General features: G+C 31.4%; 1 protein-coding gene across 1 annotated transcript in view; it reads left to right on the forward strand.

The window, feature by feature from the left end:
• Positions 1–14280, forward strand: part of LOC127728817 (PDF receptor-like) — a 33358-nt gene extending 19078 nt beyond the window's left edge. Inside the window, exons 6-11 of the mRNA XM_052236426.1 lie at positions 361–421; positions 3447–3516; positions 6888–6979; positions 7552–7729; positions 9947–10078; positions 14141–14280. Coding sequence (XP_052092386.1) covers positions 361–421; positions 3447–3516; positions 6888–6979; positions 7552–7729; positions 9947–10078; positions 14141–14227 — 620 coding nt within the window. The 3' untranslated portion in view covers positions 14228–14280. The remainder of the gene's footprint in view (positions 1–360; positions 422–3446; positions 3517–6887; positions 6980–7551; positions 7730–9946; positions 10079–14140) is intronic.
• Positions 14281–16045: the final 1765 nt, after the last annotated feature.

The raw sequence follows: 16045 nt of genomic DNA on the forward strand, positions 1-16045 counted from the left end.
ATCTGTGCATTCGGGATCTCCACAGTAGAATTTTATCAGTGGTCATAAAAGACAAATGGGTTCGATATATGTTAGATTCAATGACATCTAAAAAAAATCCCTTACAAATTTAAAATATCTTTGATGGTGAATACAATATGTACAGAAATCACACAAATCGTTATCCTTTTTAAAACCTGATTTGCAGCCGCATAACTCTATCGCTCACTTATTATCCGAAGAGCAGCACGACCGTTATATGAAATGTGTGAGTGTATGTTTTAATCCGTTTTCAATTTTTAGAAATTAACATATATATCTTTGAACCTATCTTTTTCATCAGTCTCAATATCAGTTGTTCCTATATTTTTTTAATTACAGGTTCCCCTATTCCCGTAACAGTTGCATGGGTCATTACAATGGTGCATAAACATAAAGTAAAGTAAGTTTTTAAAGTTATTATGTTCTTTATTCACTATTACCGGTATGTACTGCTTACAGTATCTTGGATGAGCTTTTACTCTGTATATTCTTGTAAGTAGATATAAGAAGATGTGTTATGAGTGCCAATGAGACAACTCTCCATCCAAGTCACAATTTGTAAAAGTAAACCATTATAGGTCAAAGTACGGCCTTCAATACGGAGCCTTGCCTCACCACACCGAACAGCAAGCTATAAAGGGCCCAAAATGACTAATGTAAAACCATTCAAACAGGAAAACCAACGGTCTAATCTATATAAAAAACGAGAAACGAGAAACACTTATGAACCACAACAAACAACAACCACTGAACATCAGGTTCCTGACTTAGGACAAGTGCAAATAAATGCAGCGGGTTTAAACGTTTTAATAGGCGCCAACCTTTACCTGAAACAATAGTGTAACATCACAACATAGAAAGACACACTACAAAATATCAATTGAAATGGCTTAACCTAATCAAAAGACATATTAACAAAAACAAGTAAACATACACTGAACGAATAAATTTGATCTATGACACAATGTAAATACAAAATTAATATAAAAAAAAGGGGGGTCACCAGCCCAGTACTCAGCACTTCTGTGTTGACATGAATTATCATTGATATGGTCATAATTATAAATTAACTGTTTACAAAACTTTGAATTTTTTGAAATACCAAGGCTTTTCTACCTCAGGAATAGATTACCTTAGCTGTATTTGGCAAAACTTTTAGGAATTTGTGGTCCTCAATGCTCTTCAACTTCGTATATTACTTGGATCTTTTAACTTTTTTTGATTCGAGCGTCACTGATGAGTCTTTTGTAGACGAAACGCGCGTCTGGCGCAAATACAAAATTTTAATCCTGGTACCTATGATGAGTTTAGTTAGATGTAAAACAATATCAGAAAGACAATCATAAGCCTTGTTTTAATTTAAGCAACAGTATTTTATAGGTGTTCAAATCTCATAAATCGATTTAGAAAACAAGTTAAGGTAACAAACACATATTGAGGGAAACGCAATAGAATGAATTTCATAACAGTGTGGATATCGACACCTGATATTTAAATTATATCGTGTAGGTCACTGGCTGTCGACAACAAAGACTTCGCGCAATTACAGTATGTCAGGGGCCTCTCAATGGGGATATACATAATTACTATATTACACATGTCCATTCATAATTTTTTTTTTTGCATGAACGTTTATATGAATTTGTTTTGAATATATTTATATACTCACAGCACAAAGTTTCATTTGAAAGAATGAGTATGTTTAGAGGTGATATCACCAAGTAATAAGAGAGAAAAAAATAAAGAAAAATTCTTCTCTGGCAATAAGTGAAAAATTAAGTAGCGTGTCAGTTATAGACAAGTAGTCCATCATGCATTGCAAATCATTCAGTGGATTGGTCAATCGCCAGAATAAAAAAAAATCCTTTATTTGTAAACAAACACTAATACATGCATTGACGGGGGCATAAGTATGCTAAATAATACATGTCCGTATAAGGAAATGTGCCCGACCTGTTAAATGCAGCTGTTCTGCTGATTTGAAAAACGAATGGACGGATCACAGCGATTTAATTTAGAATTGTACTTAATAATTTTTTAATTTGTGTTTTAGTATCTATTCATGAATTAAATATGTGCACAATACCTTTTATACTAAAATCATTAAAAGAGTGCACCCAGTTTAAAGGCTATTATTACATTGTTACTGTTATGAAATTCATTCTAAATCCAAAAAGAATAGCTCGGTGCGTCGACATGGTATGTGTCTCCTGCGATGAAATAAATGGAATTGAACACAATACACAGACATATCGTATCGGTAAACCAATTATTGATGTTGACAGAAAAGTTACGTAGTGTCGAATTCAGTCAACAGATATGGTCAACAAGTGTTGTTTGTAACTATACAAGTAACACGATGTATATACATGATATTTATAATTTGTCACAATAGTGATTAAAAATCAGCCCTCTTAGTTTGTTTTCAACAGAACTTGGCTGTTGATGTTGAAATGATAAATACTTTTGTTGCAACAAGTAGGTATTCGATATCGAAAAAGGTAGCAACGTATGTTCAATAAATTCTCTGTTTTATTTATTTTTTTCACCTAATATTCTTTATTTTGTTTTGTCAGTCCCTCGTTTCATCCTATCTTATCAGAACGGAGAAATTGAATTTAAATGTGTTTCTATCCATTGAAAACTTTTATGACATACACAAAAGTATATTCAAAGATGAATTCTTTAAATACTTTGATGAATCGCATATTGTCTAAAATTTAAAGTATTCTGTTTTATAGCCTTGTCATCTATTTTAATATTTTTGTAATTTTAGTCAATGTATTGACATAAACAGTTTTGAAAATCCGTAATTGACTGCAATTTACATTCATTGTCGGTTGATTTGCTGTTATCTTATAAAAATATAGGTGACCAAAAAAAATTGGACCACCACACAAACTGTTCTAAATGGGAGATTACTGAAATTTACTTCCAATTAATTTTGAGACCTGGAATAGTTTATTTAATCCATGGTGTACAGGAGGCAACTCTTGGTATTCATCTTATTATAGACATAGGAAAACATCAGTTTTAAAGAATAAAATTGTGGGACTGGAATACACGAAAGGAAAAATTAAAGAAAATTCCCATGTTTTCGCAACATTTTCCATAAACATTAGAGTAAGTTATCGTATATGTGTAAAAAGATTCAAGATTTTTTTAATGTCTCTTGTAAATAAATGCATGCATTCTTCAGTTTGGAAGTTAAAGTTAGAACCAGAATGACCGTTCAGACCTATGTATCAATGTTTTTAAAAGATAATTTAAGCATACGAATATGTTGTAAAACATTGCAGAAATGACTTGCTTTCATAATTTCTGCATTGTAATAAGTGATACATGTACATGCTTATCTTTATTAAATTAATTAGCACTGTTTGTCTGTTACTCATAGTAATGAAAACTGAATTGTTATTTTCTAGATGCTGGTTTTCATACACGTTCACACCATTTTATTGGATCATAGAAACTCCGAGAGTTGCAGTCATCGCTGTAAGTCTATTAAGCTAAAAGTAATGTTTTGCTTTAATTGTTTTTTTTTTATAACAAAAGTTAAAATCAAGCCTCCATTATTACCAGCATGTTTCTGCAGGCAGATATAAATTGCATTCTCTCTAAAACTTCTAAGGAACATCTGTTATAATACCAATTATATTAAATATGTAGTTACTTTTATTTGTTTTTACCTGATGACATAGATTTCAACATCATCCTATAATAAAACAATAGTATGCACACGTATCATTATTGACAAATAAACATTTGCGGAAACTGTCATACACCTAACGGTTAGGATTACAATTACACTTTCAGGTAGCATTTACATCTTTGGTCGTCTCAAAGTGTAAATATAAACCGTTGTTTCAAAACAAATTCTAGCTCATATGATGTTTTTCTATAGTTGAACAACAGAATTTTTAAAAAATATATGAAGTAATATGTACACATTAATTATTGTACATGGTGTTATCCAGATTCAACATGCTGTAAATGTAAGGAGTATGGTAAAATGGAAAATCAGCATTTAATAAATTTACATGAGACATTAAAAAAAATCGTATTGTCGTTGGCTAGGTTTGGACAATTAGAAAATAATTTCAACAAGACTTAGTGTAAAGAAAGGACGATCAACTAAGGAGCATTTTGACAATATTTAATGTTTATGCTAAGACATATAGTTTCCATATTTTTAAAAGAAGAAAAAGAAGGAATACAGAGGTTGGGTGCTTAAGAACTATTTATTCTTGGTGGCATTATAAACGCAATATAAAAAAAAACACAACATTGTTACCAATGAAAATCTTTGTATCGCATTTATAATTTAAAATATTCGTCAGACTCTTCTTAAATGCAAAATAGGAGTATTCAAAAAGTTGGAATTTTACTATCTATATCTTCTTATATTGAACAAAACTAATACCGGGTCTAGACCTGCATCGAACTTTGACGAAAACTTTCCCTGAACAATAAGACTTATAAAATTAACTATCGGCAACAGGAAGTGGCTGCACGACAGATGTACAAATAGCATACGCGCTGCAACTCACAAATTATTTAGCTGCAGACCAAATATAAAATTATTCCTTTCTCTAGACGCGGCCAGGAAAACTTTGAGGAAAGTTTTTTACGCAAGGTGTTTTGAACAGATGGACGGACGGACAGAGCCGAGCGTACTAGACCTGCCTTCGCCTTAAGCGTCGCAGGTAAAAATTACTACCGGGTTCTGAGTTATTTGTTTTTTGTGCAATTTTTATAGAGATCTTGGGAATCATTTGAGTATAGACGGTATTTCACGGTGTCGATAACTATTTCTCTCCCATAAACATGGGTGGATCTGGTCTGATCGAAGCACGAGTAGTTACTATTGATCCGAGACCGGTACAATTGTAATTTAGAGAGCACTTATGACAGTGACCCAAAGTTTATCCGCAAAATTATTCCGTTGATTAAAAGGGATAAAAGGTGCAAAGATATATTAGGCGTGAAGTAATTCTAAAAAACAAAAAACGTAAACTATTTAAATCGGTTAGGAGGCAGTTTCGGATACAATTGTTATCGTGAAAACGAACGACATTGATATTTCAAAAGCACTGCGTTACGGCGGGCTTAATAATTATATTGTGTTACTTGCTTATCGCATATTCCCTGATTTTCAAGTGCACCGTTTGTAGAGTACCTTTTGAATGAATTTTTGATGATTTTGATATACTTAAATAAGGTAAGACACAATTTTTGAACTAAAACAAGAGGATTATAAACCTTATACAAGACAACAGATTGGTCGAAAACATTTATTTTATACGCAATTACGATCTGTATTTCTTTGAGCAAAAATGCCCTATTAAAACCTATACCATTTGATATGGCGTATTCCCTTGTCTTTTTTTTCCCGAAATTTTAAATTAATAGGTTTTTATATCATATTTTTGTATTCTGCCAGCCTGATCTCATTTATTTTATGATTGTTATGGATTTTGTCAAGAAAATGATATCCAAATATTTTGACAGTGAGCATTACTTAAGATATAATATTTGTCGAAATGCGCAATTGGTGAAGTAAAATTGGTTATGTTTTTATAATGTTATTACATTGTATAATGGTCATAATGTAAAGGTTGTATTACTTAGGAGAATAACTGAATTTAACAGCAACCTAAGCTAGCCATTCATCATTGAATGCCAACCATTATATAATAAAACATGCAAATTGGTAAACATTAATCATATCTTGTTTGAATTTATCAATGCATGCTGGAAATGAATAATGAAAGTGCACGGTAATGATTTTAAATACCGATTTGATGAATGAGAGATTGATTTGTTACTCTTCAGTCCGATTTATTAATACTGGAAAGACATTCATGCGCTAATATACATAATTTGGCTACTATAAAACTACATCACAACTTATATTGGTTTTGCATTAAAATAGTAGCTTTGTTTTAAAAAGTATTATAACAATTGTAATAAGTAGAATCTATTATGTTAAATTTTCGTTAATTCAGTTTAATATATCATTTCTTGTAATTTCTGCTTTACTTTAACATACTAAATATACTCGCTCTATATATGATTAAGCGAGAGTTAGTTGAACTGATAAAACGCTACCTGTGCTGACATGTCCTTAAGGCTAGACACTGTTTTGCTGTGTTGGGAATGTGTCAATAAACGTCGAAGGCAGGTCTGATTTCGGACAGTATAAAAATGCACTTAGTTTGAATCTCACTAACGCAAAGTTCCATATATCTAAAAATGCATCTATCTCCTACTGGCAGTCAAATGCAAGGCCTTATAGGCACATTTGGTTGTACAGTAATTTTTATTTCAATTCTTTATTTGCGTCCTGAATTTGTATGAAATAAATAAAGCAATACAGACAAAAGGGGGGAAAAATGACATGTTTAGGTACATTTTTTTCCATAACACTTTATGATTTATGATAACAAATAGAAGCAGGTGTAATATCATATCTCATTGAAAGGGGACTTATTCACTTTCCTTAGTTTTAATTCCAATTGTGTATTTTCTGATATTAATTTACTAGTATTCAGAATCGCGATAAGACTATCACACTTTTAACGAAATGATTCAATACTGATAAGGAAAGTCACTAGTTATGTTCAAGTTTTTTTTTACAGATGTTTCTCAACAGTATACTGCAACTAGAAATATTTACAACTATGACATTTTATTTCATCTGAAAATATGGATTCATGCAAAAATAAACATAGCGCACAAAACCGCATATAAAGTTTCTTTCCTTTACATATTAGAATTATCAAGTTGGCAGTCATTTATCATAAAACTTGTATAAAATGATTTGGTAATTTTCCTAAATTTACATGGTTTCCCTTTATTTGTAGGTGAATTTATTGTTTTTGTTGAACATTATCAGAGTATTAATAACAAAGTTGCAAAAGAGTCAAACAAATGAACCACATGTTACAAAAGTACGGTAAGTTAACACATTTCCTTATACTGTATCTAAGTTTATTAATATCATTATGATTGAAGCAATAAAACTTAAATGCATTTCGTAAACTAGCTAAATACAAAAGATAAGAGAAAAAAATTGATTTTCCTAATCTTTTGGTTTGTGGAAATCGACAACCTACAATTGTACTTAGGTGCAGCTTTCTTAAAGCCTCGAAAAAAGGAAAAAGCAGATAAAAAAGCAGAAGACACCAGAGGGACAATAAAAATCAAAAATCGAAGAAAACCGGTCAATACCACGGCTATAACGAAAATACAAACATGTTCTCAAACCACTAAATAGAAACCCAAAGACTGAGCAAAACAAAACTTATCCCTAAACAGACAAGGGTTATCAAACCAGCTTATATACATGTAGTTTCTTGTGTTTTTGTAACAATTATGTAAACAGCAACTTTATTATTAATGACTGTAATGGAAAATATTTATGAGCAACAAATATTGCTATCACATTTAAAATAAAATGTCGCACTTTGGTGCTTTAACTCTTCACTTAGATTTTTTTTTTCAAATTGTTTACTTTTATTCTTAAAGGAAAGCAGTTAAAGCAGCAATCATTCTTCTACCGTTATTAGGCATAACAAACTTTGTTGTAATGACAGATCCACCGTCTGGAGTCACTGCGTTTGGTATCTGGTCGTTTACTACATATTTCCTTGTGTCATTCCAAGGCTTCTTTATTTCATTACTTTACTGTTTCCTGAATGGGGAGGTGAGTAACTATAATTATCACCCAAATGTAATAAGTTAGATATTTTTTACAAGTAAATACGTACATGTACAAGTATCGGTTTACAAACGTTAACTGTAATAGTGTGAGTAATACAATTACGCGATTATTCGGTATTCACGCAGCAAAGTTTAATTGTTAATTAGATTTATAAATAACATACGATACTTCCGTACGTACTGTTGCATCGCAATCCTATGACCAATAACAATGGTAAAATTATCTCTTTATTTCATAAATGTAAAATACGAAGTTTTGCATAAATGTTTAGGGCACATATAAATGAAGTTATATACCTTCATCAAGTTGAATTTCTCTTTAAAGGCAATTAAATAGGTCAATACTAAGCTTTGTTTCTAGCATGTCTAAATTACACTAAGCATGAATCAAAACAATTTGAGATCAACCATGATACCAACAATAAAAAATCAATAAACTAGAAGCAACAGTAGTTTCTTATGTTTTTTTAAATCTCATAAATCCTCTCAAAACTTACAAATCAACATAAAAAACACATGAGGAAATCGCATCAGCTCAAAAATAGTGAAACCAGGTGTGTCAATAGGGTAAATGTCTCATGCTATGCATACATCCCCCGCAATGCGACATTCAAAACGTGTCAATTTACAATAGGACAAAATCGGTAAATTTACAGATCAGGCGACGATTCTGTCTTCTAAAGATCGGTCAAAGACTGCAAACAATCAGTAAGTTGCTATATAAGAGTAAAAGATACATTGAATGATGGGTAGTAGACATTTAGAACTACCTCATATGGCCTCGTGGGATTGTTATTCATTTTAGGATTAAGGTCATTACCGAAAAAACCTGAAAAATTAGCATAGGTTGTGATAAAATTTATTTTAATGATACCATTTCAAACGAATTGATTTTACTTTTTGCAGTAAGGAATGGAAGAAAACAAAGCAATGTAATATACAATTCAAAAATGTAATTGGATTTACTTTATTCTTAGTTATGGACTTTTTCTTTAAATTGAAAACCCATTAAAGTGTCTTTGCATTATATTTTAGTATCTGCATGAAGTTGGCAATTATTTTTCAATATTATTGAAGAATAGGGAATCACGAATGTACCCTTCAAAGTATATCCCAAATATGCCATATCTAGTGCATAAGAATTTAATACTAAGAGTTATCGTTCTTACAATATGAGTCTATAATTCTAGGTTCAAGATACAATAAGGCGTCATTTGTGCTTTAAACGTCCTACAAGGTGGGATGCATCTCATACTTCAATCAGAATTTACATGTACCCACCACCAAAGAAACAATCGCAGGTATAACTCACATAGTTCGGAGTTCAGACAAAAATATATATTTCCAAATAGTAATGCTTAACATGACCTAAAATTTATGATGTTTTAACAAATTTGAGAAATGGTCAGTTGAAATTGGCAGTAGAATGAGTGCGTGTTATATCTTTTGAAAATGAAATGAAAGAGAGAATGATTGTTTAGTAGAAAGTATGCTATGTAATGCTCTAACTCGCGTTACATTATTTGGAAATAAATATTTTCACTTATTATGTACATATTAAATAGATATAGATTGGTTTTTTTTATGTCTATATGATAATGTAGCTTGAGAAATCCAGCTGTAATTGGTTTTTGACTTATATTCCATTTTATGTGCTATACTCCAGTCTTCCAGTAAGAGTAGTTTTATCTTCTCTTAACGCGCGTCTGGTATATTTCATAATGAGACTGGTATCTTCGATGAGATTTTACGACCACTGTTTCGATTCCAATCATCACAGGTCAAGTAGTAAGCACTTCTGTATCGGTTTGAATATATCATGTTGTCATTTTCTGTAAATTTAATTTCATAAAACATTAAAAACCTCCGAAACGCTAAGGTGTCTACCCTAAGGAATATGTGGCCTAAATCATATTTGGCTCATTTGAAATATTTTCTATTCAATGACCTTCATCTGGTTAATTGAATGTAGAACGATTTTATTTTCCTTTTTTTTTTTGGCTAAATTACAAAGTATGTACAAAATCAATAAATGCCCAAAAGGGTACCCATTATATTGAACTGAACTTTTTTAGGGGATTGTAGTACATTATAGACATTTTGAAATAAAATTGGTCATAAAATGGAATATAAGGAAACGATAACCAATACTTCTATGATATAGTCAATTAAATTTTTTACAAGTTTGTTGTAACTTTAGGTACAAATGACTCTACGCAAACACTGGGGACAATTTCTCCAAAATAGAATGGTCCATTCAACAAGTTTTAGGCGTGGTAGCCGATCGTTTTCCATATTTACATCTATAACAGAAGTTCCCAATGTTAACCAGGTACCAATAGTGACTGTTTAGACGTCAATATTAGAAAGATGTAATCAGTTCATGTTTAGATGTCAAACTATCATTGCTAAAATAATCATAATCAACCATTGTATTTTCCATTTGCAATGTTTCAGTTAATAATAAATGTATTTCTTATCTAATGATTGTCTTTTTGAAAGATCATTTGTTTTTGGTTTTGCTAACAGAAGATTTCATCCATGCAATTTGTAAACACGATGGTTGATAGGTATCAAGCAATTACATATATGTAGCAAAATGCTTCAAAAAATATGTCCATGTTCCCCTTGCACTTCAATTTCAAATCATAATAAAGCACTTGTACCCAGTGTTTGTTCTGTGTAGTTATTTATATAATACTGCTATAAGTATATGTGACATAGCAAACAGAATGTGCATGGAAGCTCAGTTCGAGTATATTTTTGCATGAACATTGTAGATATAGACTAGATATTAGTTTTACATATAATGTTTTTTTAGCATAGTTATTTATATCAATTTATCTTTGATTTTCATGAACAAAAATAATTATATTCTATTAATGTAACAAATCATATTGAAACATCATACAGTTTTAATGAAACAGTTCATGTATAAACATGTCGATACCTGTATCTTGGCATTGCACAAGGTCATGTTTTTCTCTGACTGTTTATGACGTCTTTACACTAAATCCATTGGATGTTGGATGTGTACGGATTGATAATTTAGTCTTAGATGCATCATTTTTTTTATTAGTTGTTAGTGGCTTTGAACTAGCTGTCAGTAACTGTTTCAGCCTCTTTCAACTGATTTTTATAGTTCGTTCTTATGTTGTTCTGTTACACCACTGTCCCAGGTTAGGGGGAGGGTTGGGATCCCGCTAACATGTTTAACCCCGCCACATTCTGTATGTATGTGCCTGTTCCAAGTCAGGAGCCTGTAATTCAGTGGTTGTCGTTTGTTTAAATGTTACATATTTGTTATTCGTTCATTTTTTGTACATAAATTAGGTCGTTAGTTTTCTCGTTTGAATTGTTTTACATTGTCATTTCGGGGCCTTTTATAGCTGACTGTGCGGTATGGGCTTTGCTCATTGTTGAAGGCCGTACGGTGACCTATAGTTGTTAATTTCTGTGTCATTTGGTCTCTTGTGGAGAGTTGTCTCATTTGCAATCATACCACATCTTCTTTTTTATATAGACAATGGATAAACACAGTTACTCCTTAAGGCTAAGAAGTTCCTGCTTGAATATTCAAACCGTCAAGTTTCTCTTGACTTTCATTTCCTATTCATTCTTTTTTTTTTACCTAGCCTCAGTTTTAGAGGTGTAGTTTGATGTTACGAATATGTCGGGCCGTTTGTTTTAGGTCGACTGAGGAAAAAACATTTACAATGAAGAAGAAAAAAACAAGAAAATAGTTGTATCAAAATGTCTGTAGTTTACATATTATCACAACTCACCCTTTTCTATGTGTTTGAGAATATGAACAAAACAAGATGACAGTAACTCGACGACACAAGAAAGAAAGAGAATATATCTCTCGATATTATTTTAAGGAAATATATTATTTATTTTTAAAATAAAAGAGGGCTGATTTCATTTTTTTTAAATAAAAGAAAAAAATAAGAATACATTTCACGATGAATCAATTTGATTTAGGTTTTCGGTCATTATAATAGGATTTAACACATTTTTTCAAGAGGTCATTGATGTGTAAACTGTGATGAATAACTCACAAACTGAATAAAAGTCCATAGGTCTTTTATGTAAAGTGTGTGATTCAGCAACCAATTTTACATAGCAATCATCAATAATCTCTAGAAAAAAGTGTTGAATCCTTATTAATCATTTGCATTTTTTTTAACAGTTTGTTTGTATATTGCCTACTATTTAGTCAAATGCACAGTTGATATGTCGTAGCAAAGAAGGTGGCAGCTATATTGATATGCTAAAACTATAAATGTTCGATTAATGCAAAAGTATCTAAAATGAAATAACACCTACAAATATGTAACTCAATTTTAATGAGATATTATCCGAATTTAAAGAATACAAGTAACGAAATAACCTTCAGCTGATGAGTTTAAATTCGTATGACGTCATAAGTTTTGCCATGACGTGCATGTGCCAAGACCATTCATGAAATTTAGCGGAATTCCACTTTATTTTAATGTTATACATTTTCCAAGCTCTAACGCATTATTTCTTTTTGTTATGAAATAGAATTCTGTTTTTTTTTACTCAGTTTGCTCGAAAACCTAGGATCTCATGCATGTGTATCACACATAAATAGATCACAGTGAAATCGACATAATCTTTACAAAGGATACAAAGGTAGTTTTGGCAACACGTGGTCTATCGAAGTGTAAGCCAAGTGAAAAATTCTAATCGACAATCCGATTTAAGTATTTGTAGATATAGAAATCATATATAAGAATTATCTATTCGTAACTTCGTAAAAGAGAGGCGACAGATACCAAAGTGATATTCAAACTCATAGTTCGAAAAATAACTGACAATGCCATGGCAAAAAAAAACGAAAAACTACGAAAAGACAAACAACAGTACACAAAACACAACATATAAAACATATAAAACTAAAGACTAAGCAACACGAACCCTACCAAAACATAGAAGTGATCTTATGGGCTTCTAAAGGGGGATCCGTCGTGTTGCTCATGTAAGTACACAACCGGCGATAAGTCTAATTCGGTAGGTCACATTCGGGGATAAGAGTAAGGGATTGTGATTACGATTGTTGGAACATATCCGTTATCATCTGTGAAACAAATATTCCATAACGGTCAACAACTCGTGATAGCGTCCGTAAAATGTTTGAAGGGATGATTTCAATTTCACCTCTTGGAACTCTTCAATAGCTTCCTTGTAAGCAGCAGTCCTCTATCAGGGAAATCATGATAGAAAATGAAAGCTCTGGAATATTGTATCAAGTGGGAGATATATACTTAAATGTTGATTAACAGAATCCACAAGCAAAGTAATCTCTTTACAGATTCACTGTAAAATAAGGATTAACAAAAATACCGAACTCCAAGGTAAGGGTGAAGTCCATAAAACCTGACAAAATCTCGACTATACCATCCAATTGACCGAATGGAAAACAACTGTCATATTCCTAATATAGTCATTTTTAGAAGAAAATGGTGGATTAAACCAGGTTTTATAGCTAGCTTAACATCCCATCTATGACAGTTGTTGATAGTTCCGTTTTATTAACAAAATTGGGTGAGCAACCCAAACAGACATAATTGTTTAACGTGACTACAACTGGGATACAGCATTCAACATAGTGTAAAAATACACCATAGATATTCAAAATTATAAAAATTAAATAAAAAAACAAACAATCATACAAATAAATCTAACAAAGACAATAACAAAAAGTGTTTGTTGTTGATAGTATATATGATACAGTCCTGTAAGTAAAACATAATGACATAAACACACCTTCCCGTGATAACTTGTCCCTATTGAAGGCTATGCAACTACAATATTTCAAAACAAACCAGATTCTAAATAAGATTATAAAAATAGTAAAGATGTGGTTATGCTTGTAAATGAGATAAATATCCATCAAAGGCCAAAGGATACGGATGTAATCAAGTACAAGTAATCGTACGACCTTCAACCATGAGGAACATTCGTACCTTTGTTCTTTTCTTCTTTTCGTCGTTTTTTGTGTTTCGTCGACTAATGAGTTTTGAATATCCCCTTGATATATTTCTTCTCGTTTTTTACAGTAAGCTATACAATAACATTATTCATAAAGTAACATAAACATTTCATCGTATGTTTCACTGACATATGTTTAATGTGCTATATAAGGTTTACAACTATTGACGCTTATATTTTCTTACTTAAAAATATTAAAACAAATTAAATGAATAAAATAAAATATGAATTAATAACATTTAGACAAATCAGATACATACGCAAATTGAAGTAGTTTTTTGTATTTCTTTGGAAAGAAAATATGTTTGCTAATTGCTAATACAACTTCTACAGTCATAAACATATGTTATATACTTTTTCTTATATGATCTTACAGCGGAGACAGTCGGTCATTCCACCACCAACTGGTAATGCTGTTCCATTATTGAGAGAGATCGTAGCTCGAAGTGATTCCCGTCTGTGATAAACATTTTTCTCTCTATTGATTTTGTATAAACTGTATATTTGTATAGTAAAATGAACAATTGTTTTCTTCTTTTAATGAGATATTGTAATAAATATTGTAAAGTACAATTAAAAAATCAGAACAATTACTGTTTTGTTTACCGTTGAAAAATAGACATGTGGACGGATTAACACAATTACATGGCAGAACAAACTCGTATCAGTGCATTTGTTTCTAAGAGAACATTAATAATGTTATTGAATAATTTACTAATCAATAGACTTTTGTAAGAAATAATACCAGCATATGTCGATGAAGTAATTTAAGTATTAATATGTCAATCATGGTGCATAACTTGGTTGTAAAACTGCTTTCAATATAAATGGATTTTGTCGTTATACTGGATTGGATTGGAATGTTAATAAATTGATGTATGAAACACGGTGACATTTTACGCATTGATCATCAAAGTAATACTCGTCTGCTAAAATAAAACAACCATACAATGTTAATCAAACATACGAACTTTGACATTTAATTATACTTTTCTTCTCAATATATGCATGTCAGTAGAAAAAAGTAGAACAAAAATAACTCCAAGGGAAATTTAAAAAGAGGGGAAGTCCATAAAAGCTGACAAAATCAAACGTTGGACTTAAGGAACCAACAGAACATATGGAAAACAAATGTCATACTCCTGACTTGGTACAGGCATTTTCAGAAGAAATGGAGGTTCAAACCTGGTTTTATAGCTAGCTTAACCTCCCACTTGAATGGCAGTTGTTTATAGTTCAGTTACATTGTCAAAACACATAGATACATAGTACTATAAATACCATTGACTAAAACATTAAATATGTTATTATATAGAGGCTATCAAGAATGCACTCCAAATTCATCTTCCGAACGACAGACACAGCATAGCCAAAGCCAAATAATGAACTAGGAAAGGAGACGGTAACTACGACAGGAAAAACACATTCGTGGTAATCTGTGACATAGTTATTACGTCACGGTAAAATGAGTTATGGTGGCATCTGAAAAACGTTCACTTAAAGGCAAAAGTAGTTTGTCGATGTTCAAATCTAATATATCGAGTAAGAAGATTAATCAAATTAAAAAGCAAACACTGACGGAATGGCATGGACTTCAAAAGAAGAGAGACCAGTTGCGTCGATAGGGAGTTTGTTGGGATCTATAAGATAACTACTTTAACACCGCATAGTTAATATAATTATGTCTTATTTCAGAAACCTTGTTGCAAGAAAATAGGATGATACAAATAACCAAATAAAAATCAACCGAAGAAGGCCAGACAATACCATGACTAAAAGAAGGAAGGAAAAACACGACTATATTATAGTTCATAAAATATTTCACAGAAAACTTAAAATTGAACAAATCCAACCGTGAGTGAAAGCAAATGCACTAGACATAACAACATTTATGACATATAACATTGTAAAGTTCTGAAATTACTATAAGAGAATTTAAAGGCGCTTGCGTGATGAATGAACCTTCTTTTATGACAGATGGTCACTTTATTCACTTTGGATGTGTTTTATGCGCCATTCTACCACTCTCATTTTCAACAAGGCTTGTATTAGAAAATTTGAACATATTTTACAACTGCATGCCTCCGGTACTTTAAAATGCACCATATTGTATCAATCAATCTAAATTATCTGTTTATACAAGGTTGTATTCAACATATCAGTTTAGTGTTTATTGTACGATCATTCAGCTATAAAGAAATAAATATTTTTCTCTCTCCAATTACTTCAATATTTATTTTTCCATAAATATAAAAATGAGCAGATTTCGTTTGAATGCCAA

Source organism: Mytilus californianus, unplaced genomic scaffold (genome assembly GCF_021869535.1).
Source record: "Mytilus californianus isolate M0D057914Y unplaced genomic scaffold, xbMytCali1.0.p SCAF_2, whole genome shotgun sequence".
Taxonomy (NCBI): Eukaryota; Metazoa; Mollusca; class Bivalvia; order Mytilida; family Mytilidae; genus Mytilus; species Mytilus californianus.